At 37.6% G+C, this 27573-nt stretch overlaps 1 protein-coding gene across 2 annotated transcripts; it reads left to right on the plus strand.

Moving 5' to 3' along the window:
• Positions 1 to 393: 393 nt before the first annotated feature.
• KCNG3 (potassium voltage-gated channel modifier subfamily G member 3) lies at positions 394 to 20086 on the plus strand. 2 transcript variants are annotated; one of them, XM_026695386.2, is made up of 2 exons: positions 394 to 1263; positions 16887 to 20086. In XM_026695386.2, the coding sequence occupies exons 1-2, from the start codon at positions 551 to 553 to the stop codon at positions 17530 to 17532; spliced, it is 1359 nt and encodes a 452-aa protein (XP_026551171.1). In that variant the 5' UTR covers positions 394 to 550; the 3' UTR covers positions 17533 to 20086. The 2 variants fall into 2 exon arrangements, with proteins under 2 accessions (XP_026551171.1, XP_026551170.1); XM_026695385.2 differs by having other exon boundaries at positions 394 to 1230.
• The last annotated feature ends 7487 nt before the right edge of the window (positions 20087 to 27573 follow it).

Genomic DNA, 27573 nt, shown 5'->3' on the forward strand with positions numbered 1-27573 from the left:
TGGCGTGCGGCGCAAAGCAAGGCTCCGCGCAGCGGAGGAGCCCAGAACCGACCCAACTTCGCAGGAGTTTCCCTCGGCTCCTCAGACATGCCCTCCACGGCCAGCCGGGTTTTGCTCGGAGGAGGCGGCTGCTGCTGCTGCTGCTTCGGCAGCGCTTCTGTGCAAGCCGTCCGGGACACCCCGGTAGCCGCGTGCTCCGGGCGCAACGAGGCGCTCGCCGCCACTCCTCGCTGAAGGAAGCCAGAGGCGTCGCCAAGACTCTGGGTTGTTCGAGGAGGCGCACCGCCGCGCGCTCGACGCCTTGCCGGGACAGCAGAAACGCCGTTCCCGCCTCGGGGACGGCGAGGGGCGGGGCGGGGGCGGGTGTGTGTGTGTGTGTGTGTGTGAAGGGACCGAGAGAACCCAGAGAGCGTCCGCGCGCCCAAAGAGAAGGCCAGCGGGGTAGCCCGACCCCGCCCTTCCTGGCCCAGCTCCTCGGGGGCTGAAGGCAGCCGGAGCCGCCGTTTCTCCGCTCGCGCCCCCCTCCTGCTTCTGTCCCCCCCCCCAAGCCATGACCTTTGGCCGGGGTGGCCCGCCGGTGGTGGTGTTGAACGTGGGGGGCACCCGCTACTCTTTCGCTCGGGAGGTGCTGAAGGACTTTCCCCTCCGGCGGGTGAGCCGCCTGCACGGCTGCCGGTCGGAGCAAGACGTGCTCGAGGTGTGCGACGACTACGACCGCGAGCGGAACGAGTACTTCTTCGACCGGCACTCCGAAGCCTTCGGCTTTATCCTGCTGTATGTGCGCTACGGCCACCTGCGCTTCGTGCCCCACATGTGTGAACTCTCCTTCTACAACGAGATGATCTACTGGGGTCTGGAGGGATCCCACCTGGACTATTGCTGCCAGCGCCGGCTGGACAACCGCATGTCCGATACTTATACCTTCTATTCGGCAGAAGACATCCGGACGGAGCCCTCCGGAGGCTGGAGCGGCAGTAGCAAAAGCAGCGGCCAGTCCGAGCCGCCCAAGGGCCAGGAGAGCAGCGATGCTGTGGCCCCATCTGGCGCCGGGGAGAAGAAATGGCTGGAAAGGATGAGGAGAACTTTCGAGGAGCCCACCTCATCGGTGGCCGCCCAGATCCTGGCCACGGTTTCCATCCTGTTCGTCATCGTCTCCATGGTGGTGCTGTGTGCCAGCACCATGCCGGAGTGGCGAAAAGCTGAGAACCGAAGCCTGGATGAGCAGAGCAGGTACACAGCAGACTCAATCAGGGAGCCTTCAGGGTAGGATGAAGTGATTAATATTTCCCCCATCAGTGGTGTGACCTTTGTCCCATCTAGTCTTCTCTGTGTCTTCTTCTGCCAGCATCAGTTTGCCACATTGGAGATCCCAACTCATTATGCATCTCATTTGGCAAGGGGGTAAGCTTGGTTTAACAACCAGGTGGTTCTTAAAACCGGATCAATAACTTCTAGGGGTCTGTATACCAAAACAACTTATAGATGAGTTCAGCTTTCCTGGGAATTAAGGTTAAATTTAACTGGTTTTACTAGAGACAAGAATTCAGTGTGGGTCTTGTACAGTCTCGTTAGGGTCTTCAGGTGAAACCTCCTTGAGCTCCAGTGAAACTGATTATAATAATGCTGAAACCAATCAGTCAGCCAAATTTTCCAGATTATAGTGGCTGCTTTGGAATAAATAAATGGCCTCTTGCCATCGTGCAAAAATGTGTTGTCCCTTTCATTGGAAGGATTCTGTCCTTCCCCAGAGAAGTCTGTTAAAGTTGTCTTATACAGAAGCCTCCAAATTTTATTCTGAGAAACCTTCAAATGGCATTTATCTTGGGAAAATCATATAGAGTTAGATAAAATTCTTCCCAAAAGATAATTTGCCCATCATTCTCAGACATTCTTTATCAGTAGGAAGAAATGTAACGTTAGATGTGTACTAACCTCATGTTCAATGCCAGATAAGTGGCTTACAAGCCATTTAGAACTAAGGAAAGCAGCCTTTTTGAATCTGCTTTATTTATTTTTTACCAAAAGCCCTAAGACCCGCCTACCAGAGTCAGTCGCAAAGACATACACACCAGTTAAAGAACAGGGTGTCTTTCAGCACGTTCTGAGCCTAAGAATTTATTTTTGGTAACCAGACTGAACTCTCAGTTCCACAGAAATCCCCTCATGGTTACCCCAAGCTTTGTTAATTTCTGCAGCTTAATTTAGAAAAAGATGATTCCTGCTGATAAACTGCAGATCAGCCAGGGATCAACCAGTAGAACTCAATTTACATTTGGTTCATTTTGCCCAGAACATATCTCCAAGACTCCCTTATGAAAGTTCTTATATTTTTACAGAGGTTTAAAAGAAGTTTGAAAAAAAAATAGGTTTGAGATTTCAGTTCTTAATCAGGTTGGAACCAACATTATCTGGTATCTTAGAGGCAATCAAGTTTCCAACACTGAAATTTGCCCTGTTTTTCCTCAGTTTTGCTGGCTGCTGAACTACAGCTGTTACATAGCATTTCCAGAAACCCTGCCCTGAACTGGTTTACTCTGGTTTAAATGTGATAGAATTGTAAAATCAGAATACCTAAATAGAATGGCCACTATCTTTGCTGGATAGATACCTGTCATTGTAATTGCAATATTTTAGGAGGGCTGTCAAGTTGGGTGAAAGGTCAAGGCAAATTCTTTTATCATAAAGCAAATTGCCCCCACAGATCACCAACTTTTTAAAAGATTATTTATTTTAAACTACATTCAGTCATGCATCAAACAAACATATTTATATCATATACAGACAGCTTTCGGTGTGTTTATCCCATGGAATAGGAAACAAGTGAGTGGATACATTTTCTTGGATTTTTTTTTTTTGGATGCTGTTAAGAATATATCTATAATGGTATTCTTCCATTTGGCTAATGTGGATCTATGACAGCTTAATTACTTCCACCCACAGAAGTGGGCCAGTAATAGTATTATCTTAATTATTTTTGTGTCCCAAGTAAGAGAGAAAAATATGCCAGATTTCATTTGCTTCAAATGCCCATTATTCCTGGAATTTTTTTCTCTTTAGAAAATAATCCATGCCATTGGTTTTGAAGAATCACAGACTTAAAGTACTCTTGTTCCTGCAGTTCTGTTTTTCCTTCTTTCTACCATGGTTGCAATCATCCAGATTTTGGTTTCCAAGTTTTACAGTACTCAAAAGGAATGATAGGAAAGGTTTACTTACATTATTATACAATTGCACCTGCTGCCACTGAGGTACTGGAAACTGTGATTATTGCTATTTGTCCTGTCCCCCTGAAGTAAAATATTAATATAAAATAATCATCTTATTTTTTGAATAATCTTCCCATATCTATATGCAAACTCCAAATTGAAACTTACGTGTTTAAGAGGATGCTTTCTAAACAGGTTACCAAAAGGGTCACCAACCAGTTTTGCCTGAATTGGAGAAAGGGACATTTGAATTTAAATGGTGATGGAGTCGTGTGTCCTGTTTCTGCAGTCTGATTGCAACTATCAGATTGTACTTTATACCTGTATATACTCTTGACTTCTTCTTTAATGGAACCAGAATATTGTACTAATTGAAATAGTCTTAGCTCAACGAATTAACTTATTTCAAGAAGCAGGATTGCCAAATGGATTCTGCAACTTGAAAAGTGCTACAAAATAAGGTATGCTTCAAATTAAAAAAAACACTTTATAACCTTAATGTGAGCAACCTTATTAGTATCATCACTCACATCCAGATTACACATCCAGATTCACATGCTCTGTTTTGCTTTCTTACACATCTCAAGATCTGAATACAGTAAGATGTTTTTTAATCCCACAGACATGAAACAGTACAATTGATATATTTAGCTGGTATCCTTTGGCTTACACGATGCATTGATATTTCATTTAAATATAAGTATCATGAACATTTATACAATAGGATAAAATGACCCTTAAATCTGGGTAAGATGAAGTAATCTTTTAGTCCATATACCTGCAAAGCTAGTTAGTACCTTCTATTAATGAGCCTAATGATCTGTAACGTATTTATTTCCTAAGTATATGTTTTGGTTTTAAGGAGCATGGGTCATGGGCCAATCATCCAATATGGTTGCTTTAGTGGTGTGAGTAAAACAGCTTTAACACTAACACTACCCCCAAAAAAAGATTAGTTCAGTGACAATAATATATAGTGATATCTCTTCTATGAACAGAGGTTATGTATACATATCTAATGTGTATAAAATATATAGAACTATTCATTTTAAAGTTTATATCCACACACTCCTGGCATGCCAGCCAATGGCAGATGATGATGATGATGATGGGTTGTAATGATGAGCTTTATTACAACACCCATTCTTACAGACTGGGCTACTTACAAATATAAAACAATAAAAACAGTTAAACCCCACAGGCAGCTGGGCCTAAAACAATCAAACCATATCAAACCAAACCAAATGAGGGGCACCACAAACACATCAACCTCCGACCTGAGACCAAAGAGCTTTTCTTCTTAAGTGCTTTTCCCTAGGAGAGAGGGCGTTGTTCATTTCCCTGGAGGGAAGCTGTTCCGGGGGTAGGGTTGCAACATAGAGGGCATATTTCCTTGGTCCCATAAGATGACAGTGTTTATTAGAAGGGGTGGAGAGAGAATCCACTTTGCCAACATGTATTGGGCAGGCAGAGATACTTAAAAATAAACAATATCTCAGGTACTCGGCCCCTATGCCAGTTTACAGTGCAACAGTGAAGTACAACAAACAACATCAATCAGAGCTTGGTTGTTTTCTTGCAGACATTTCTTTACCAAACTAGGTAATGTCACCAATGCACCAAGGGCCCCACATTAAAAAGAACACTTGCTATACCAATAGATCTTTAGGTTTCTATTAAAATCTGCCAAAAGATTGGGCTCCAACTCTTTTTTGCTAATGGAAAGTAATTCACAGAAAAGTGTGTTATTGAGTTCTACATAATATACTGAATATATGCAATGAAAAAAGACACACATCTGCCTTATAGAGTCCCAGAATTGAAAAGATCTCAAAAGTCATCCATTCTCAAATCCTGCCAGTGGAGGAAATTTAGTGTTATGTTACCTATAGGAGATGGCCAGCTATCCAAAATGCTGTAAGTAATGTTAAAGAGATTTGTTTTACTAAAAATAGCAAGTAGCTGTTAGTTAAATTGATTATAGATCAATTTGATTATAGATCTTTTCATGAAAGAGCTGAAATTCAAAAGCCAAAGATTTTTCTGTTCTTTGCCATAACATTAAGAATATATGGACCAGGGGTGGGATTCAAATGTTTTAACAACCGGTTCTGTGGGCGTGGCTAAGTTGGTGGGTGTGGCTTGATGGTCATGTTTTTGGCTGGGCGTGACCAACGCAATATCACTCACATCGAGGCACACATCTCCTCCCCTGGCCTCTCATGGCTGTGGGGATGCTGCAACAATTTTAAGCGTGAAAAATGGTCATAAGTCACTTTTTTTAGTGCCATTGTAACTTTGAATGGTCACTCCACACAAGCAAAGTACCAGCAAAGGAGTGGAAAAAAACTCCAGAGAAGTTCCTAAGACAGGAAGTCTAGTCCTGTCAAGAATGTAATAAGGTTAATGGAGAGGCAGTTTCTATAAGCAACATCAAAATGTTTCCATCCTGCCTTCCTTACAGGATTAGGCCAGTAATTTCTTCTAACAACCGGTTCTCTGAATTGCTTAGAATGTTAACAACCAGTTCTAGCGAATAGGTGTGAACCTGTAGAATCCCACCCCTGATATAGACTATTCTGAAGGAACAAGAAAATTTCTGGAAATGTTTTTGTTTTTGTTTTATTTAGTTTGCTTTTATTTCCTGAGCGACAATTGGCCTCACAAAATTTCTAACACCACATTTGTTTGTTCACTTTAATTGTAACAATTTGCAGAATTTGTCTGCAAGGTACTTAGTTATATTGATTGATAATATGACTCAGCACTAACGCAGACCAGTTTATTTTCAGCAGAATATTTTTCCAGGGGCCCTGGTGCTCTCTGCACATGGTTGTTTTCTTTTCTTACAGACATTTCATCATGACATTATGAGGTAATGATAGCAAACTAGCACTGATAATGTTACCTAATCAAACCTATGCAAGAAATCAGCCAAGCTCAGGGAGCACCGAGGACCCCTCATTTCAACCTTGAGCTACAAATATTCTTCTTTAACTGTAGAATATTTTTTCCTACGGTTTTTCCCATACTTCTGTTTAAATCTTAGCTGTTCCCATACAGGCATATTTTTGGATAACTCTAGTTCCAGATGAAGATTTACATCCACATGAATTTTAAAAAAAAACAGTGGTTGATCACATCAACCTTTGAGAGCTGTATGCAACGAAATTTCATTTTAATATATGCCAATTAGTGTATATTCAAAGTGACAATAAAGTTATTGTTCTATTCTATTCTAGTCTAGTCTAGTCTAGTCTAGTCTAGTCTATTCTGAAGGTAGGCCTAAATTCAGCTACCTATGTAGATCTTTCTTACTTTGTCAAAATTGTTAATTGTTCTACACCTACCTCATTTCACAGCACTGTTGTCATAGCAAGAACATCCAGGTTTGTGAGCACTTTAGTACCTGATGGTTCATATATAATCAAGGGTGAATAACCAAGGGTGAATAATCATTTTGGGGCTAATGATGACCCTTTTTTTTCCTTAACTGTTTTTTCAACGCCTACTGAATTTTGGCAGAATGATCCAAGAGATGCAACAAGAGGCAGGAAGACACCTTATTCGCTGCAGTTTGGCCTTCCATGCACTGGAAGGGACCTTGTAGGTCATCTATCCAAACCCCCGCTCAAGCGGGAGACCCTACACCATTTTTGACAAATGGCAGTCCAATCTCTTCTTGAAAGTCTCAACTGATGGCGCTCCCACAACTTCCGAGGGCAAGCTGTTCCATTGGTTAACTGTTCTCACTGTCAGAAAGTTTCTCCTTATTTCCAGGTTAAATCTCTCCTTGTTCGGTTTCCATCCATTCTTCCTTGTCTGGCCTACAGGCGCTTTGGAAAATAGCTTGACCCCTTCCTCCCTGTGGCAGCCCCTCAAATATTGGAAGACCGCTATCATGTCTCCCCTGGACCTCCTCTTTACTAGACTAGCCAAGCCCAGTTCCTGCAACCGTTCGTTGTATGTTTTAGCCTCCAGTCCCCTAATCATCCTGGTTGCTCTTCTCTGTACTTTTTCTAGAGTCTCAACGTCTTTTTTATAATGTGGTGAGCAAAACTGGATGCAGTACTCTAGGTGTGATCTTACTAAGGCTTTATAGAATGGTATTAGTACCTCCCTTGATCTTGATTGTATCCCTCTGTTAATACAACTTAGGATTGCATTAGCTTTTTTGGCTGCTGCTGCACACTGCTGGCTCCTATTTAGCTGGTTGTCCACTAAGACTCCAAGATCCCTCTCACAGTTACTGCTATTGAGCCTGGTTTCACCCAGTCTATATGTGTACTTTTGGTTTTTCTTGCCTAAGTGTAGGACTTTACTTTTCTCTACATTGAATTTCATTTTGTTAGATACGGCCCAGTGTTCTAGTCTGTTAAGATCCATCTGGATCTTGAGCCTATCTTCTTGGGTGTTAGCTATTCCTGCCAGCTTAGTATCATCTGCAAATTTGGTAAGTTTCCCTTTTATTCCCTCATCTAAGTCATTAATGAAGAATATTGAAGAGTACTGGGCCTAAGACTGAACTTTGTGGCACCCCGCTGCTTACTTCCCTCCATGTAGACTTAAATCCATGCATTCATTTTTGTCTTAATGAGATATATGAAAAGCCTAAAATTGCACTAGTTTGTTATTGGGGAAAAAACCTAAAAATGTACCCACATTTTCATTTTTGGGTATTATGTAAGCTTGTTTTATCTGAGCTGCAAAACTTTAGAAAAGCACTCACTGGCAGCTGTGTGAAAACCTATTCTGTAAGTTACAAGGCTCATGTTGGCTAGTCTTTGTGCACCACTCCTGATAAACAAAACACACCCAACCTTTGATGGTTGGTAACTACCTTTAGAATAATTTGGAGCAAATTATTTGTTTCTCTTCTTTGGAGGACATTTCCCTCCCTAATATTATTTTCCCAATCCTCTAGAATTTAATTTGTGAAGTTGCAAGCAGTGGCCTTCCATTTTGTAATTTGATTTATTTATTTGCATTTTACTAGATTCTTAGAAAAGTTTTAGCTTGTAACAGTGGAACACAAATGTGGCTTGTTTGAGTGTTATTTTTAAGAGGGCAAATAAAAGTGAATAGAACACATAAACAGTATCATAATTTAGTTATATAGATGTTAACAATACACAAGCAAATGTCTTCAAAAGATTTGAGCTTATTTAGAAATTTCAAGAGTCAGTCATTTGCAGTATATGGTGCTTTTGTTGATGCAGTTTTATTCGCTTTCAGTAGGATGATTCCAGATCTAATAATCCAGATTGGCATGCATATTTTTGAGAATGAAAGATAGAGAGGGAAAAATGTTTGTATGATGATATCATATGTCAAGTATTTTATTTGTAATGTTGTCTTCCAGAACAGATTGTAGAAATGCAGATTAGTTGCCTTTTAGTTGAGAACTCCAGCCTTATATCCTAATTCTACATATTTGGATTAGGAAAAAAATCTACTAAGTGAAGTACAAATAACTGCCAAACAATGTATTTGCAGATTAACATATAATATTACTTTGTGGTCTCTAAAAATATCATATTTGCTTTCCATGAGTAGTTGTCCCCTTTTCCTTTCAACATTAAATACATTATCACAATTAAGGAAGAAAACATAGTGCATTTGCAACCTACAGTATTTCAGGGGGAAATATAAAAGAACCCAATTGCTGATGTTGCATATTGAAAACAATTTGTTTTGATGTTCTTATGCAAAATCTCATCATCATCATTTGCAAAATAGCTTTTCTCTTTTTTGCTAAGTCAAGCACCTGATTCCCATAGAAATCAATACATTTATGCTTTGCATTTAATTGCTCTCTTATTAAAGGAAGCAGGTAGCAATAGCCTCCTGTCAAAAACCAAGTCATTCAAGTAACTCCCCCGCCAAACATCACTGCACAGAAACATGGAAATCTCCAAAGAGAGGGAGACTGAATTATAAATAGCAGTGGCCAGACAGAGAAAAGCTCTGTTTTTATTCTCTCTTAATGGTGGCTGATTTTTCCAGAGGCAAGATGTACCTGGCTGTTTGCAATCCACAGCCACTTGGTGTTCTTTCCAACCAAGGGATTTACCAGAGTTCTGAGACAGCTACAAACATTGTATGTCCACAGGTCCCTGTGACATAGAGAGAAAGCGTGGATGAGCCTTAAAAAAACAATAAAACAATGAAGCAGGCAGGCAGGGCGCCTTCCTCAGATGTGCCCTAAAAACAAAATGCAGTCCCCAAGGCAACAATCATACACACTTCATTCTCTTTGTTCCCACTGAAACTATAGGAAAAGCTTAAATCAGCCATGAGATTAATAAAAAAAGAGGGGGAAAGGGAAAAAGGATTCAAAGCAGCGAAGTATAGGCCCAGGAGTACAGAACAATTACTTATGAATGAAGGCAAATGTGTACATTTCCCAGGAAGATATCTTACCTGCGGATACAATCTGGGTCAAAGACAAAACCTCTGGTCCCAGTAACAGAACCGGATTGGATACTGCAAAAATCACTTAGCCTGTTATTTGGATTGTGTTGGTATGAGAAACCACAAACTTAAGGTTGCTTAATATGCATTCCTTTTTCTTTAAATGTTTTAGGATGATGGCATGAGGCAAGTTACTGTTTTTAAAATAATGCTTGGGTCACCTTGTTGAGGATGAATTAGGGGGAGAAAAAATTTACTAGTCTAATATAACAAATTAAAACCATGTATATAAATGTAACCATATTGTTTGGAAAACAGGATGGTAGTTATCATGGGGATAAGCATATGGAAAATAATATACAGCAGGTTTTCCCTTCCTTCTGTGAAAGAGAAATGGAAGAACTGAGCTTAACTTCTTTAGCTTTTGAAAATGTAAACTCCATTTTCCACTTGGTTCAAAATGGCAGAGATCTCATCAAGGATCTTGGCCTGTGAATTTTTCAGTAAATGAATTCTAAGCATAACCTATTGAATTATATGCTATGGAAAATCTAATCCTGGGAAGCTTTTTTAGTGCTTTAGTGTAATAAGTAATAAGCAATACTACTTGACACTATGAAGCCATATAGAACACATGCACACTAATGCTGTAATGACAGTAAATTTGTCGAGTTGGATGCTTTTAGAGATTTAGAGATTAATATTAGTAACTTATTAGCCTCAGAAACAAGACTGAGCCATCCAGCCTTTCACACCATATGCACAGGTTGTGAGTCTGTTTGTGGTTAGCTGAGCATAAAATGATTGCATTCTTAAAAAGAATTAAACCTCAGCATCTGGTTCTGCAAATGTTAGCTATCATTAGCTAGGTATCTAATCATATCAATCAAAAGCTACCATTTTGCTGATTAATTTCTAAAGAATGTCAATACTGTAGCTGTACTGTAGAAAATTGGCGGTCTTAGCCTGTAAACACTTAAACTTCATAGTAAATTAAGACATATTTTCACCACGTTCAAATCCACTAAAGAATCCACAAATCCGTTTAAATTTTTAGTTGTATGACTAGACCTCAGTTTAGAGCATTCAGTAGAGTTGGATTAGTTTCCCATCAGTCTTAGCAGTACAGTTACTGGAGGTACTGGAAATTGTTGTCTAATTCACCTGCTTTAGAAAGAAAAGCTAAGAATATACTTACTGTTTTTAGCACATGCTAAACACTGCAAATCTATATGCATTTTCCCTGGGGAAAACTTCACAATTTAATGGGACTTACTTTCAGTGAAGTAGATGCAACTGTGGGTTAAGACTTTGCTTTGTCTGTACTGAATCGTATGTCTTCAAGGTCAGTTTCCAAATATGTTATTACCAACTGGCTTTGAAGCTTAGGGAGATAAAATGGATAAAAGCTAAAGAAAGTAAAAAGAAGGGTTAATTGGTTTTTGCAGAAGGGGAGAACAGAATGGACCTCCAGTGCATCAAACTTAATTGCACAAAGCCTCTTGAACTGGGTCTAGGGTAAAAGGAAGAACTACTTGATTATTTGATCAGATGCTCAATTGTCTCCTGGCAAGACTACTTAGGGGCCCCTTAGCTCTTATGGGCAACTCACCCTTTTTCTTCCTTTGCTAGAGTCATTCTCTAGATCATACATTGAACTCTTTTGGAGGCAGATCTAAAATATGGGACAGACTACATTGCTACATTGACTGAGCTATTTGGAGTTAGCATATTCAGTGATACTGAGAACTAAGAGTTGTTTTCTTTCCCTCCCTCTTTCTCATGCTAAAAAAGTTGCTGGCTTTTAAACATTGGAAGGATTATAAATGTTACCTAAGTTCCCCTTTAGCACATACCTGCATCATATTGGATTGAAGCATATAATAGAACTTGAAAAAATGCTAATATTTTTGAAAAGGATTTTAATCTGAGTGACTAGTGTTAATCAAACTGGATGAATGGTTCCATAGAATTATAGAATCATAGGGCTGGAAAAGACCTTGCAGGTCTTCTAGTCCAGGGGTGTCAAATTCACGTCGTCGTCACGTAACACATCATGACTTTTTTCTCTTTTGTGAAATCGGGTGTGGGCGTGGCCAGTGCATGACACATCCAGCCCACAGGCCACCAGTTTGACAACCCTATTCTAGTTCATCCCCTTGCTCAAGGCAGGAGTTCTTATATCATCCTGGACAAATTGCTGTCAATCTTTTCTTGAAAACCTCCAGTGATGGAACATTCACAACCTTGGGAGGTAAGCTCTTCCATTGCTTAATCACTCTCACTGTCAGGAAATTCCTTATTTCCAGTTGACTCTCCATGAACTTCCACCCATTGCTTCTTGTCCTGCCTTCAGTTGCTACGGAGAGTAAATTGACATCCTCTTCCCCATGACAGCCCTTCAGATATTGAAAGACTGCTATCTTTATTAAGCTAAACGTATCTAATTCCTTTAGTCATTCATTGTATAATTTAGCCTTCAGGCCCCTTATCATCTTTATTGCTCTTCTCTGTACTCTTTTTTGATTCATGGGTTCCAGAACTGGTTGCAATATTCCAACTGTGGCCTTACCAGTACAGTATAAAGCAGTACTATTATTTCCTGTGATCTTGATGTTGTCCTTCTGTTGATGCAGCCTAGATGCATTGGGTTTTTGGCAGCTGCTGCACACTACTGATTCATACTTACTGTAAGTGATGATACACCAGGATACTTAGATTCCTCTTAGAGGTACTAATTTTGAGCCAGGTACCTCCAATTCTATACCTGTGCAAATGGTTTTTCTTACCTAAGGGCAGGACCTTACTTTTTTCACCACTAAATTGATCTTGTTAGATAGGTCCCAATGCTGAAGTCTGTCAAGATCCTGAATCTTAAGCTTATCTTCCAAGTGTTAACTTTCCCACCCTACTTGGTGTCATCTGCAAATTTGATGAGTTTCTCCTTCTATCCTCTCATCTCGATCATTTATGAAGATTTTGAAGAGCACCAGGCTCAAAAACTTGAGTTATCCCATTGCATGCTTTCCTTCATGTAGATGTACATGGAGTGATCCAATTCTAAAAGTTTTCATTCAGAAATCTTATCAATTTTGCCTATTTCTGACCTGCATTCCTCTTCTGTCTCTCACAGTGCTGCTTTTGATAGGTTGGGCTATTTTTCCTTTTGCGTAAAGGCAGATGCAAAGAACAAATTAAGTAGTTCTGTTTCCTCCCTGCCAGTTTGACCTGTCATAGGATAGATTTATGCAAGGCTGGGTACAGAACAACTGTGAAGGAGACTGTTGGCAAGAATGAGGAAGAATAGCAAATATAAAACAGGCAAAATAAATACAAGTAGCATTGTGCTAGATTTTATGAGCCACTGAACCCTAAGTATACTTGGAGGTAAGTGCTAGTAAATCTTCCTTCTGAACAAATAATAAATATTGTTCTACCCCAAATTTACATTTACTTTTAAACAATTCAAAAAAGGTTAATTACTGCTTTTATTGGGATTGTGTAAGGGTAGCGGTGGGAATATGCTGTTGGTTTCTAAAGGTACTTTGATGCAAGAATAAAAGCATATTCTCATCCACAAACTGATGTTGTCAAGTTTAATCACAGGCTGTCTTGTCTTTTTCCCCTCCCTTCATGTTTCTTGTCTTGTATATTCCATTTTATTCAGATATTTAGAGGATGATGAGGCTATTCCTTTGATTTTTCTATTTTTAGCTCTCAAAAAATTAGAGAAAAAATTGATAAAACTTTGTAAAGGAAAATGTACAATTTGCAACTGAAAGCTGCTTTGACAGCTCAGAATATAATTACTTTGAATACAACAAACTAGATTTATTACTGATTCTAAAAAAAAATCTGAAGCAGTTTAAACTAGAAGACTGGTTTGTTTAAGTCTTACCCATAAGAGCAAAAAGTAAGAAAGTAATTAAATGATAGGACTGGTTTAGAGTAATCTCCTGGGACTCAGAGAGTTGTAAGAGACCTAAGTTTAGAATCATCACACAATTGTGAAAATAATTTTCTTAGAAATGTAATAAATATTCTAAATTAAGAAAGTTGAACACAAAATAAATAAAATGGCCATATCTATTGGAATATTTAGCTTCATTATTTTTCATGTCAGCGCTCTCTGTGTCCCTGCAAGTAATGCTGAACTACATTTTTTAATGAGTTTAATTCCTAAACACATGGGAAATTCTGGGAGATTCAAAGTGCCTGCTCTCCTTCTGGTAAACTCTGAATATCTGGTTCTTCCTCCAGGCCTTGGATTAGGGTGAATGGAGGAGGAAGAGGTAGGCCTGTGTGAGAGTTCACTTGTGGGTCATTCCTTCTGGATAAGCCATTGTTATTTTTTGATTAATTGTTTTATTGTTTTTCATCCCATTTGCCCAGACTCATTTGGAGTCAGGTGCCCTTATACATATGTCAAATAAATAATATCCCCCAAATCTTGGCAGAGCACCAGATTAGAAAATATTACTATATTTTCCATTGGAACTATTTTTTTTTAAAGGATTGTAGTTCAGCATTACAAGGTGAGGGAAGTATACAGGAGTTGATTGCATTACTACTGAGTAGACATCTAGCTTATTGTATGACAGATTACTCTATATTTGTTTATCTTTTTGTTCCTTAACAAAATTATGTATGCAACTGGATTGGAAACCACAGACCAGGATAAACCTAGATTGCATAATTCATTGTTTAAACTAAAAATAATCAGAGCAAAGTTAACATGTACTACTCTGAAATAAAATGTCACTATTGTTGCATCTATCAGGATTTTGACAGATTCTGCTACTCTTCATCAAGAAACAGATTTCAGAAAGCAGAATGAAGAGAGAAGAGTGAAATGAGACAGAGAAGACTACTCTGATAAAATGGAGGAAAATATTCATAATTGAATAGTTTAGGCTCTATTATGAATTACAACATTCAGGTTATGTTAGATGAGCAGAACTAATCCTCAAATTTTTAAAAATACATAATCTAGTTGCTATATGTCTCTAGTCTTAGGTGAATACATACATTCTCTTGATAGGCAGTGAACTAAATGTAAATCATGTTATTAAGTTTAAATAGCATGTAAAGAATGATTGACCAAGCTCTCAGTATTGTCTCTCTAATATGCAATGGAATAATTCTAAAGGATTGAAAAACAAAGTTAAAACAATCTACCCACAAATTAAGTAAAAAGCCACCCATTTCAAAACAAAAAGATTGCACCATATTTACCTGAAAAAAATCAGTCTTAAATTTAAGATACTTCTCTTCCCAGTTCCACCACCACCACAAACCCTAAAGGCAAACAGACAGAAAAATGACAGTGTAGGCAAAAGCCCTGTGCCATGGTGAGTTTCTTTACGTGGTCCAGTAAAGGTACTTATTCTATTTGAATTCAATCCTGGAAATTTCCCCTTCTTTGATAAATGGGTGTAGGTGTCACATATGTATATAACTTTGTCTGTATAGCTATATACAGGTTTCTGTATAAATATCAGAAACCTTACTTAAGAAAATAGCAAAGATAGGACAAACAAAATTAAGTGAATTAATAATTACTGGTTATTAATTACTGATAAAATATACTGATGAAACATGGTATACACTGGAAATGGATATAAAACAGTCTGAGCCAAAAGTACAGCTATGGGAAGACTCTATGATTGACTGTTTTGGTGTATCTTCATTGTGGTACCACAAATGCTGAAATGATTCCACCTTTGGAAATTTCTACAGGTTACAAGTTATGCTCATCTTGCCATAGGATTTTGCTTACTTTGGCATCCCATTTTCACTCTACAGACTGAGTCTGAATTTTCAGTCTTCCAGCTGCAACACAAGGGAAGCACTGGGCAAAGTGGGGAGGATGTCTCTTTTCAATACCCAGCTGGTAGAAATCTAAGAAATGCAGAAATAAAAACCAAGTGAATTTCAAAATGTCATTTTTGCCATTTTGGAATTAATTCAGGAAAACAGTAGGGTAGAACTATTTGTTGCAAACTTACTACCTCTGATAGTGTTATACAGTGTTCTTTGGGCCCCTTTTATATACATGGAGTCCAAATTGTCCCAATTCATATAATCTCCATGAATATTTTCAGAATTACAGTGCAAATCCTCTCTTTCTCATGCATTACAGCTTCTCGAATATTACCACTGCTAGACTGGAACTTCTTGAATAGAGCAAGGGTATAGTTTAGCATGATTTTAGAGGTGGGAAGAAGTTGAGCCATCATTGTAGAGCGTCCTTTCCCAATAAACCAGGTCTTTTGGATGAGTTGGACTTTAATCTCCCTAAGCAGAACTATCATATCTGGTCTGCAAATATCTGGATGCTCCCCTGATGGCAACTAACTCTTCTTTGCTCTTTACTGGATATCTGGAACATAATAACCCTTCCATATTTATGCTAGCTCAAAGAATGGCCAACTGAAGTCCAAGACATATGGAGATTACCAAATCTATGGAAGCTTTGGGTCTCCTTTGGCTTTTATTTTGATGACTGGCATTGCTGCAATGATTAAATATGTGTTCTGTTCAAAAGGCATTAGACATGTCTGAGCATAATGTTCAACTTAAATCAGAAGAATCATCAATGTTTTAGTGCTTCTGTTTGAACAATTCTAACATTTCACAAACGCTATCTGCTTCTCTTTCAAGATTGTAGTAACACAAAGAGCCGTTCCATTCTATATAGTGATTTCAAATGCTTTGGAAGATTGCTTGAGGTATTTTACTGCTGAATAGTAATCATTCATCCAGAAAAGCATTTTAAATGGCCCAACACTAGTATTTTGAAGAGGTATTCACAGATAATTTAAACTGCAATATAGTTTGAACCAAATCTAGGAACATTAAATTGTGTCACACATATACACAAGCCGCTCCTCCCAAAATCAAATAAGTAAATGAAAAGATATGAAACATTTAACATGACCAGTCCTCAGATTTTAATGATAATAATAATCCTTCCCCTCAGAAATCAAAATATTTTTAAAAGCTTTAGGAAAACTTAACAAGATGAGAATGCACATAGATAACTTTTAATGTAATGATGATTTTTGGAAAGAAAAACATATATGCAGAAATCTGTATAAAGTCTAATTTGACTTTGAATTTGGCATGCTTATCTACTAAAAAAGTCTGAGTCCATGTCAATGTAAAAGTGTCCATTAAAAAAGCCTCTAGCATTGAAAAATATTCCCAATGAAGAGTTTCAAATAAATGTAATAGTTTTGCTTATGTTTTTTTTTTTTTTGGCAGGATAATTGAAGCAATTTGCATCGGCTGGTTCACGGCAGAGTGCATTGTGAGGTTCATTGTCTCCAAAGACAAGTGTGAGTTTGTTAAGAGACCTCTGAACATCATTGACTTGTTGGCTATCACTCCGTATTATATTTCTGTGCTGATGACAATTTTTACAGGGGAGAATTCTCAGCTTCAGAGGGCTGGAGTCGCCTTACGGGTTCTGAGAATGATGCGGATTTTTTGGGTGATTAAACTGGCCCGCCACTTCATTGGCCTCCAGACACTTGGCCTGACATTGAAGCGTTGCTACAGAGAGATGGTGATGCTGCTTGTCTTCGTTTGTGTTGCAATGGCAATTTTCAGTGCTCTTGCCCAGCTTCTTGAACACGGACTGAAAATAGGAAAGCCCAATGAAGGCTATGCAAGCATTCCTGCTGCTTGCTGGTGGGTTATCATCTCCATGACCACAGTTGGTTATGGGGATGTTTGTCCTATCACGGTACCTGGAAGGATTCTTGGAGGGATTTGTGTAGTCAGTGGAATTGTTTTGCTAGCCCTGCCTATTACATTCATCTACCACAGCTTTGTTCAGTGTTACCATGAGCTCAAGTTCCGGTCTGCTAGGTATAGTAGGAGTCTTTCTGCAGAATTTTTAAATTAACAAATAGCACATTTTGCATTTCATAGCAGAACTTAATATATTGAAGAAAGTAGTAAGTTCTTCCTCATTGTTTTCGATCTTGGTGTCTGAGGAATTATGAAGCTGACTTAAGAGGAATATCTCTCTGCTCTGTTCGAGGGATGGTCACTAGCTCTTCACCTCAGAAGAGCCCAGATTTATAAGGGAGAAAACACCTTCATTTTCATAGTCTCAGCAGGTATGAATGTTTCTACACACATTTCTCCAAATCCTGAGAAGTTCTAGATCAGGGGTTTCCAACCTTGGCAACTTTAAGCCTGGAGGGCTTCACCTCCCCAGCCAGCTGGGGAATTCTGGGAGTTGAAGTCCTCCAGGCTTAAAGTTGCCAAGGTTGGAGACCCCCTGTTCTAGATGATATGCACTATTTAGAGTTGAAAGCATATATGTGTTTTTAAAATACTCTTGATTTTGAAATGCATTTCAAATGACATGTCAATAAGACATGTCCAAACTTTAATTACCAGGACCACACATAACAGCCTGTGGATAGTCAAGGGCCAAGATATTGGGGATGCAAAAGGGAAGAGCCAAGATGTTCTTTTTTTCCACTTCAAAGTTTTGATCAGAAAGGAAGAGTTGCTATTATTTTTAAAACCGTGGTAAGTCTATTTTAGGGCATTCTGGAGGAATATCTCATGTCAAAATGGCAGGAAACAATGCCACCAACTTTTTATAACTAGTCAGAGGAGGGTCTAGAGCTACAAAAGAAATGGTCGGGGGCAGCAAATATATTCTTGTATGCCTTAAATTGCTCCCTTCATAGATACAAACGAACTTATTCGCCCAAACACATACATTTATTTAAAAAAACATACTGGTCAGATCCAAATTTATGTAGAAGAAACCCATGAAAGTGACTCAGATTTGTTAGTTATCACTAGTTTGTCCAATTTATTTCAGTGAATTTTTTCTAAGTGCATTTCAGTCTGGATCTGACACAATACATACAGGTCTTGGTTGTCTGTATAAGGAACAAAGTGACTGGAATTATATGCAAAGTATTATGGGAAAATTGTGATTTTTTATTTTGAAACTTACATGAAAGCTACTCTTGAAAGTTGGATATCTTGATTCAGAATGAGGAGGACAAGCTGCTTTTCCAAGAGGAAAAAACTAATCAGAATGGTGGAATACAAATGGAATAATAATAGTAGTAGCAGTAGTAGTAGTAATGAAGATCAGGAAATAATCTAACTTTGTAAAGACAAGTAACTCTGTATTAAAACATTTGAAGTTAGTAAAGTTTCCAGACTAGAGATTCACAGCTTAGATGAGATGTCATTTCTGGGGTTTTTTTCTGATACATTTTTTTCTCTGAGTCTAATTTTTTTTTCACCCTTTTAAAAAAATGTCTAGGATTCCAATCCTAGAAACTTTTACATGGCCATAATTCAAAGTGATGCAATGGAACCAAAGATGAATTATTGAAGAGAGCTGTCATGAAACATAACTTCGAACTTTGACAATTTGATAGATGTTTTCAGGGAGGGTTTGCTATGTAAACTAAACATGATTTATGCTGGAAACTAAGCTTCATTACTATGAAGACTTGTAAAAAAAAACCTTGAATTTCCCTATATCACAGTACAATATCAAATAATGGTTATTTATGCTTGCTGCTCCATGATATGATTAAACAGCCTTGTGCAGGCTTTTGTCTCACAGTTCAAATCAGAGATTGTTAAGAATGTTAAAAGATCCTGGTTGGATCAGGCTACTGTCCATCTTGTGCCCTCTTCTTTGTCACAGAATGATCAACTGGATAGCTTCAGGCAATAACCTTTATTGACTATTGTTTCCCACCAGCTGGTAATTTAAAGTGTGCTATCTGGGATTTAGAAGGTAATATTTAGCTGCTCAGCCTATCCAGCACCCTTAAAAACATTTTTAAAAAGGTTATTACTGTAGATGAGGGCAATGAATTTCATAGTTTTAGCTACCTGTTGTACAAAGAAATTTTTCCTTGTTCCTTTTTTCCTTTTCCTGTTGTGTGAATAAAATAGATAATGCCATAACGCAGACCTGAGTGCCTTGGAGGAAGGATAGATACAATTGTGACAGTAAATATACATAGTTCTCTAGGGAAATCGAACACATATATACTTGATATATGGAATAATTCTCCAAATTAAATTTTGTGTGGAAAAAGGCAATTGACTGTATTTGCCCAGTTTCTAGAGAAAACAACCCAAACTATCTAGCTAAATTTCCCGTGAGACTGTTTTTATAATAATGAGTATTAAAACCTTTCCCCTTTTTAATATAATAAACATATTTTGGATTATCACAAAACTTATATCAACTATGTTGCATTCAAATAGGATTTATTATCTTCAAGTCCAACAATGATTCTTATTAAAAGAAATATATCTGAATAAACATCCTTCCAAATAATTTTTGGCTAAACAAATGAAAATAAAACTCCACTGATATGCAAGAGAAGCTGCTAGCTCAATGTAAGGTGTACTATGTAAAATATAGCATGTGTTCTATATTAAATGTAGAACTGATTTTTTTTAAAAAAAAACCATGTTCTTGTCCTACTTAGCGGTACTACTTATAGGACTTGAAAAGCTGCCATAATGACCTGACTTTGTACAGAAGAGAAATAAGAAATAATAAGCCAAAGAAATTAACCAACGAGGTAAGAAAGAGGAAAGTCAACATTGTAATAATTTAATTTGCACCAGAACCATTCAGTACTACTCTTCTTATCTTTTTACCCTTGCAAATCATCCTTGCTGCACCCCTGAAAATAATCCGATATCATGCATTGTCCTTTGTTCCTTATAATTCTCACGTCTCACTTCTAAAGTTCTCATCAACTCTACCTGATCATGACTTTTTAAGTCTTCCTTTTCCATTTGACCCATTCACTCTTCCTTGATAAATTTGTTTTACAATTCATTCTTATGACCAAACCACCTCAGCATATTTTCTGCTGTTCATTCACTTGCAACCTTTTCCCTAATTTGGAGAACAATGATGTCCTTCTTCCCCAGATGCATTTTCAGACACATACATAGGCAAATTACAAAAATTTAGAATGAAAGCCACATCCATATTTTAATCTTTCTCCAATAATGCCATTAGAACTTGCAGATTTCTCATAGCATTTATTAGTTCCATTTGTCTTGAGCTTTGAGTGGTTTTCTTTCAACATGCTGCTGTCATTCCCACATACTTCTCTAAAATTCTTCTTTCAGGATTTCCTCATTTCAATTTCATTCTAAATCAGCCATCAGAATTACTCTGCATTTTTTTGCATTTTTCCTAGCTGTTCCTTGCTCTCCTTGATTACAATCTTTGCAACTCATTTTTCTATTAATACCATTTTCTTATGTGTTTATTTCTCAGTCATAGCCCCTTTTACTCCATCATTTCAGCATTTCATTTCCTTTTGATAGCTCCTATATTTCTGTGTAACGCTGTAACATGATTCTTTTCATTCAATTCCAAGCAGTTTTTATATTCTCTTGCTGTATGTTCAATTTCCATTCACTTTGTTAGACAACATTTGTCTATAATATTTTATAGAATTCATTTCTCTTTTTGCAAGTATTTCATTACAAGCTTATTTGCATCTTCACTTTTCTTTCATGTCCATTATTCTTTCAATTATCTCATCATGAATCATAAATAATTATTTAATAAGACTTTTTAGTCAGTCTTTTTTCATGTGTACGCATAACTAGACATAAGTATTTATATATTTTATACTATAATGATCATGCCTCTTATCAGCATGCAAAAATAAAACTTCCATTACAAACATAAATCCACTAATAACATTCAGAAAGTGAATAATAAAACTCCCTAAATAAAACAACATATTCTGATAACATTATTTAACAGTAAATCTGGTTTACTGTAATGTATGAGGTTCTGGACTAGAAACCAAGAGCCTGTGAGTTCTAATCCTCCTTTAGGTACAAACTCCAGCTGGGTGACTCTCTAGGCCAGGGGTTACCAACCTTTTGGACCTCAGGGGCCACCAAACTTATAATTTTAAATCCAGAGACCCTGGGAAAATCCCCCCAAAAAAAGTCTGCAGGAAAATTGCCCACCTTGTTTTCCTACCAATCGATCATTTTTTATTTGGAATCGTGGGATATCTTCTCCAGTTCTGTTCTCAGGGGGAGAGAGAGAGAGAGAGAGAGAGAGACTTTTTGGCTTCATGCAAGGAAAGCAGCAGAAACAGCAGAAGTCTTTCTCTCCCCCAAATTCTACCAGAAATGAGTCTTTGTGAGACTTGTCTCACTCGTGACAAGGATGTCTTGCAGGGTCCCAAAGACTCATTTCTGCTGGAGTTTGCGGGAGAGAAAGAAAGACTTTTTCTGCTTTCCTTGCGTGCAGCCAAAAGCAGCAGAAGAAAGAAGCAGAAAGAAGCAGCCCAGTGGCCAGGCCAGGCATGTTGGGGTGAGTGGGGCAAGTTCCCCCTCTACCCTTTCCCCCTTCCTCTCATTACCTTGTGTTGTTCAAAATGCAAGCGATGCAAGCCTTGTGTTCCCGTGGGCCATGTGGGTGGCGTGGCCTTGTATTCCTGCGCAGCCTAGATTAATTGCTTTGGAGGTGACATTTCTCTGCAGACAACCAAAATTTTCTCACGGACGACCAGTGGTCCCTGGCCCACTGGTTGGCGACCACTGATCTAGGCCAGTCTTCTCTTTAGCCCAAGGTTGGTGGAGGTTATAAGGAAAAAAAAGTAGGCAGGGGCTTATGTGCAGCATCTTGAATTGTGCAAAATAAAGTCAGTATATAATAATAATAACTCATATTAATTCTAATTTTAAAAAACCCTTCTGGAAGGTTACTTTAACTTGCTTTCATTGGGCAAATCTTATTTCAGACCTAGACTGTTCTACAACATGGCAGGATGAAGGAAAAGTATTTCCTCCTAAGATCTGTTTCCTTTATTTCATAGTCCTGGAGAATTGGCTGTATTTTTATGATGATGTTTATATAGGATGAATTGATTCTACTATTTGAAATAACTAAACCTTTTTCTAAGATTTTTGCCAGTCACCAGTCTTGTTCATTCCTGGGTCTCTAAGAAGCCAATCATTTTTCTGTAGTTTTAGAGTAGGACTTTGTCACTCATCAATTCATGTCAACTGGAAGAATAGTTCTTTCTTCCTCACCCCATTACATTAATTCAGAATATGCACAATTTTCCCCAAAGCTTATCACTGATCCTTCCATTATCATCATTCTCCAAAGCACAAATGTCACCAACCTATGGAAATTTGCTGTCATACATACATAACAGAAAACTTGGATGACATTGACTTAACTGCAGGATCACTGACGGACCCAGAGTGGATCCTGCAACATTATCCTATGGGACACATATATTCGCTTTCATTCATTGATATAACTTTCTGACATACACCCACTACTGAAATTACTCCTTCTCTTAGATTTATATACTCAGCAGCTACCCAAGATCAGGGCACATTCATTCAGATTTGTTGTTGGCATTAAGATTATGTTTTGCATATTTGCCATATATTTCAATTTGTGTACACACCTAAGAAAACAATAAAGTTGTTATATGTCTGTGTTCAGAATATCTGTTCTTTCCTATATATCTTTATCAGCTAGAAGCTATTATTTATTTAATAAACCTGTTTATTATTTATTGCTGAGCTGCTGTTACTTCATTTCAGGAAAAGCTGCCTATACAAACTGGTATGCACATTCTTATTCTTGAAAAATCAAAAGAAAGGAATGGAATAAGAAATTTAGTTGTTTTGCTTAATCATAGAACATTCAGATAACTGGACCAAGCAAGACCTATGCGCCCCTGAAGCAAATTTCATCATATAAGAAATGAAATGTAAATAATAAAACATGAAAGTATGATGCTGTGATGATAAATTAGATTTGAAAATCTAGATTTGAAATAAACCTATCAGGAAATAAATTGTTATTGCATGCAATGAAAAAAATCTCCAGAATAAGCATGTCTAAGATTTCCTTGTTTACATAATGGGGTGAAAAGAGTAACTTAAAATACTGAATCTATCCAAGAAATTTAAAATGTATTTTGATATTGTGACTGATATTTTTTAATAAAGAAATTTGAAACAAATGATGTTTGTTTTGTCAGCAAATATAAATTAAAATAAAAAACCCCTTTTCTTTAATCCTACCTGTTCCAGTCTTTATCAAAAGATTTTTGTAGCAACAGGTTATGCTTTTTTACAGTGAACTTGTAAAAGCAATATGTATTATTTTATCACTGAGCAATTTATATTTGCCATAAGTTTTAAAGTGTAAAAATGATTGTGTAGACTTCATTTTAATATTGCATTATTTTGAACAGGAAGTTTTAGGGCTAAATGACCTAGTTTTACATTAACTAGTTGCCTTATGTTAAAGGTCATAGTTTCCAGCGGCAATTGCCTTTTTCTTCTTTGCCTATGAGATATTTCAGGTTTATAGCAGTAGATTGCTTGGCTTATGGATACCAATGTAAACAATAAGGTACCTCATTGAGGCTGCAATTCTAAGCATTCATGCTGATCAATAAGACTTAGTTGAACTTATATCTGAGTAAGCATGCTTAAACTATAAAATTATAAAGGTGAAATAAGGCATTTATATGCTTAAATGATCCTGGAAGACTTTTTCTCACTCAATGTATCCTTCTAGCATATTGGAAAAAATATCAGAAATTAAGTATTTTCCTTAATGAACTGCATCTGGATTATCAGAGGCATTTACTATATTAATCAAGCTCTTAAAACATGCAAGCATTTATTTGCAATCTGAACTGCTACCATCCAAACAAAGCACTTTAGAAGTTCATTTGTTCATTTCATTCTGCACTTATAAATTTTAAGTAAACATGTTAGCTCATTGAGCTAATCTAAAGCAGCTTGATATACAAATGGAGTACAAAACCTGTTGAATAATGAGGAAAAACTTGGAAGAATATGGGAAGCCTTGGTTGGAGTAAGATGGAGCCTGACATGGGGGAGAAATTGCTGAATGAAGTATACAGTAAGGGTGAATGGCAGAGCCTCAAGGAATATAAACTTGCTGTTTGATGATTTCATATTAGGAATAGCAGGGTTCCTTGACTTTTTAAAATGTAACATTTCAAGCATCTGATGAAGTGACAGTCCATGAAGGTTTTCTTAGCTCACAGTCCAATGAATCTGATTATATGGAGGTAGGACACAAGGCAGCTTTTGATCAGAGTTGCAAGCAATTTATACTCACCTAGAATTATGGAGATGGCAAACAAGTTAGATGGTTATCTAAAAAAGCATGGGCTTCATATTCCTCTGATCTATCCCATATGTCCCTAACCACCTACCATGCCCAGACATGGAATAATATGGAGCAATTTGACACCACATCTAGCAAGTCATTGCCAATGTATAAACCCCAACTGAGGAGGTCAGTATTTGGATGAGGATTGTACAGCAATATCACTCTGGTCTCTTGTCAAAATACACTTGGAGGAATTCTAGCAAATGAGGACAAGGCATTTTTCAGAACCCAGAGGAGTACACTGAACTCAAATACCAATTCCGAAGAGGGAGGAATCCTTCATTATATAAGTGGAATCCTGCATCCTCTGCTAACACATTTCTTTTAGAACTCCCTAGAGGGGTTTTTAGCCACAAGTGTTGAATGCTCATTCCAGAAGCAGAGTGCTCATTTCTACAATAATGTGATATGGGGAAGCATAGAAGGGGGAAACAGATGGCATCAGAATAAATGGTTTGGTGTGTCTACTTTTTTGTCAACTTCAACCTCATGTAGGTTTTATGTTTAATCATGTGGGAATCCACTATTTTCATGTCTAGTTTTGATTTGATGTTCTATTTTTTGATAGGATTACTTAGACCAAATTCTCTCATTGGTGTATGATTAGAGCACACCACAGCTTGGCAGTTTGAAATCTACTCATTATGTATTGCTTGAAATTACATTTTTTAACATACTTTTATTTCAATATTTATGACAATAACTTAAGCAGGTTTTTAAATCATATATATTGTACTCGTAAATCTCCTCTTTATGGCTTGATTTTTATGTTTTTTATATTTATAAATTTAATTAAAAATAAAATAATTAAAGGAAGAAAAATACTCAAGTAAGCTGCACTTTAGTACTGCAACAAGTGTATCAGAAGCCATTGAAAAGAATTATGACTCTTAATATATTGCAAAACCTCTTTGGTGACCACCTAGTAGTTCAAGTTGATTTATGCCATATCTTCCTCAGAAAGCTGCTCTCAAAATCTTATGTCATTTTATTTTGGGTTGCTAACATACTCAACACTAAATGCCTCATTATTTTAAAAGATTTTTTTGGATCCCCCCCACTCTTTTAAAAATACTTAATATAAGGGAGAAATGACACTAATACACACATACCTTTTTAAGCTAAATTAGTAAGAACATTCTAAGATCTAAAGGAACATTATGATGCAAAATCTCACTAATATGAAAAGTAATTTTCACCCATTTTCCAAATGCCTTAGAACAAATCCTCTAACAAAGCGTAAAATCCACTCTTTCCTTCCCACACACCTAATAAATACCCTTGCAATTACCATTAATCTTGGATAATCTTGAGTCATGCATAATTGTGTGAAAAATGAGCAGGCCTTCTAGAAGATGGCTGTATGCACCTCAAATTCATTGATCGGATCAATTTGAAAAGCATGCCATGGCCAAAACAGAGAGTTGGTCTAAATAGCCTTTGGAATATAAGATGCTTTAGCTAGGGTGAAACCTATTCAGAAAGAGAAGCGTAACTGGCATAGAAATACAAATTAAATCCATTTCCAGTGTAAAAATGGAGATGAATGAGTTTGATTAAATGGCTCAGCTGTTCTGACAGAAAATATGCTTTGCTTCTGATCCAGAGTAGGACTTGAATTATAGCGATGAAAACATGATGGAAAGAGGAAGGAACTTAATGTATCACTGTATCTGAGTTAATTCAAATAAAGGTTAAAATATGAAACAAAAATACAAAATAATTCAAACATCTGAAAATTCTAGAAATCGTAGTTTTAACATATCTGGACTGGGAAAAATTAGCTTGGTTCAGAAGTTAAGATGTGGCAGAACGTAAGGGAGGAGATGTTTATATTGATTCAGAAACCTTCCTGATCTATTTAAAATTTCCCAGAGACCTACCTAGGATATCACATTCTGTCTTGCTTGCTCCAATACTATTATCTATTAAGAGCAAAATAATAATAATAACAGCTGCATCCTGAAGTGGAACAGTTACGTCTAGGGCAAGGCAAATATTTAAAATTGGTCCCCATGTTGATGGATAGAGCTTTGTTATCTACCTAACCTGTCCTAAGTCTCTAAACAAAGGTAATATCTTGTGTATGGCAGAGGGGGACTCAAAGCTGTCAGTGATAGAAGATTATGGCTCAGTGTAGCTGCTTCTCTATTCATGAAATGGGGGAGAAGGGGGAACACAATGTGGGCAGCTTTACCTTAAAACCAGTGGTGGGGTTCAAACATTTTTACTACTGATTCTGTGGGCATGGCTTGCTGGGCGTGGCATGGCTTGGTGAGAGTGGCGTGGCTTAGTGGGCCCGGCAGGGGAAGAATATTGCAAAATCTCCATTCCCACCCCACCCCACTAACCTGATTTCCAGCTCCTTTCTCCTGTGCAGGGCAACAAAAGAAGACCCAGCTGATCAGCTGGGACTTGGGAGACAGAGAATAGATGGGGGTGGGGCCAGACAGAGGTTGTATTTGCTGGTTCTCTGAACTACTCAAAATTTCTGCTACCAGTTCTCCAGAACTGGTCAGAACTTGCTGAAACCATCTCTGCCTAAAACAGTATGTATTATGTATTATAGAAGAAAATATATCAAATACTTACTCCAAAAGTAAATATGGCAATGTCAGCTCCTGTATATGAACAACTTATTAGTGGTTGAGGACTTGAACCAGGATTAATTTTCTTAGATGGCTAGAACTCTCTTGCTGTGTTTGAAAAATGAAACTT

The sequence above is a fragment of the Pseudonaja textilis genome, chromosome 1 (genome assembly GCF_049901715.1).
Source record: "Pseudonaja textilis isolate UNSWEBS1 chromosome 1, rPseTex1.2, whole genome shotgun sequence".
Taxonomy (NCBI): Eukaryota; Metazoa; Chordata; class Lepidosauria; order Squamata; family Elapidae; genus Pseudonaja; species Pseudonaja textilis.

Excerpts from the sequence above, each read along its gene's own strand:
- KCNG3 (XM_026695386.2), top strand. The coding sequence starts at position 551 with ATGACCTTTGGCCGGGGTGGCCCGCCGGTGGTGGTGTTGAACGTGGGG. Across the intron at positions 1,264-16,886 it reads TCAATCAGGGAGCCTTCAGG|GATAATTGAAGCAATTTGCA; the intron begins GTAGGATGAAGT and ends TTTTTTTGGCAG.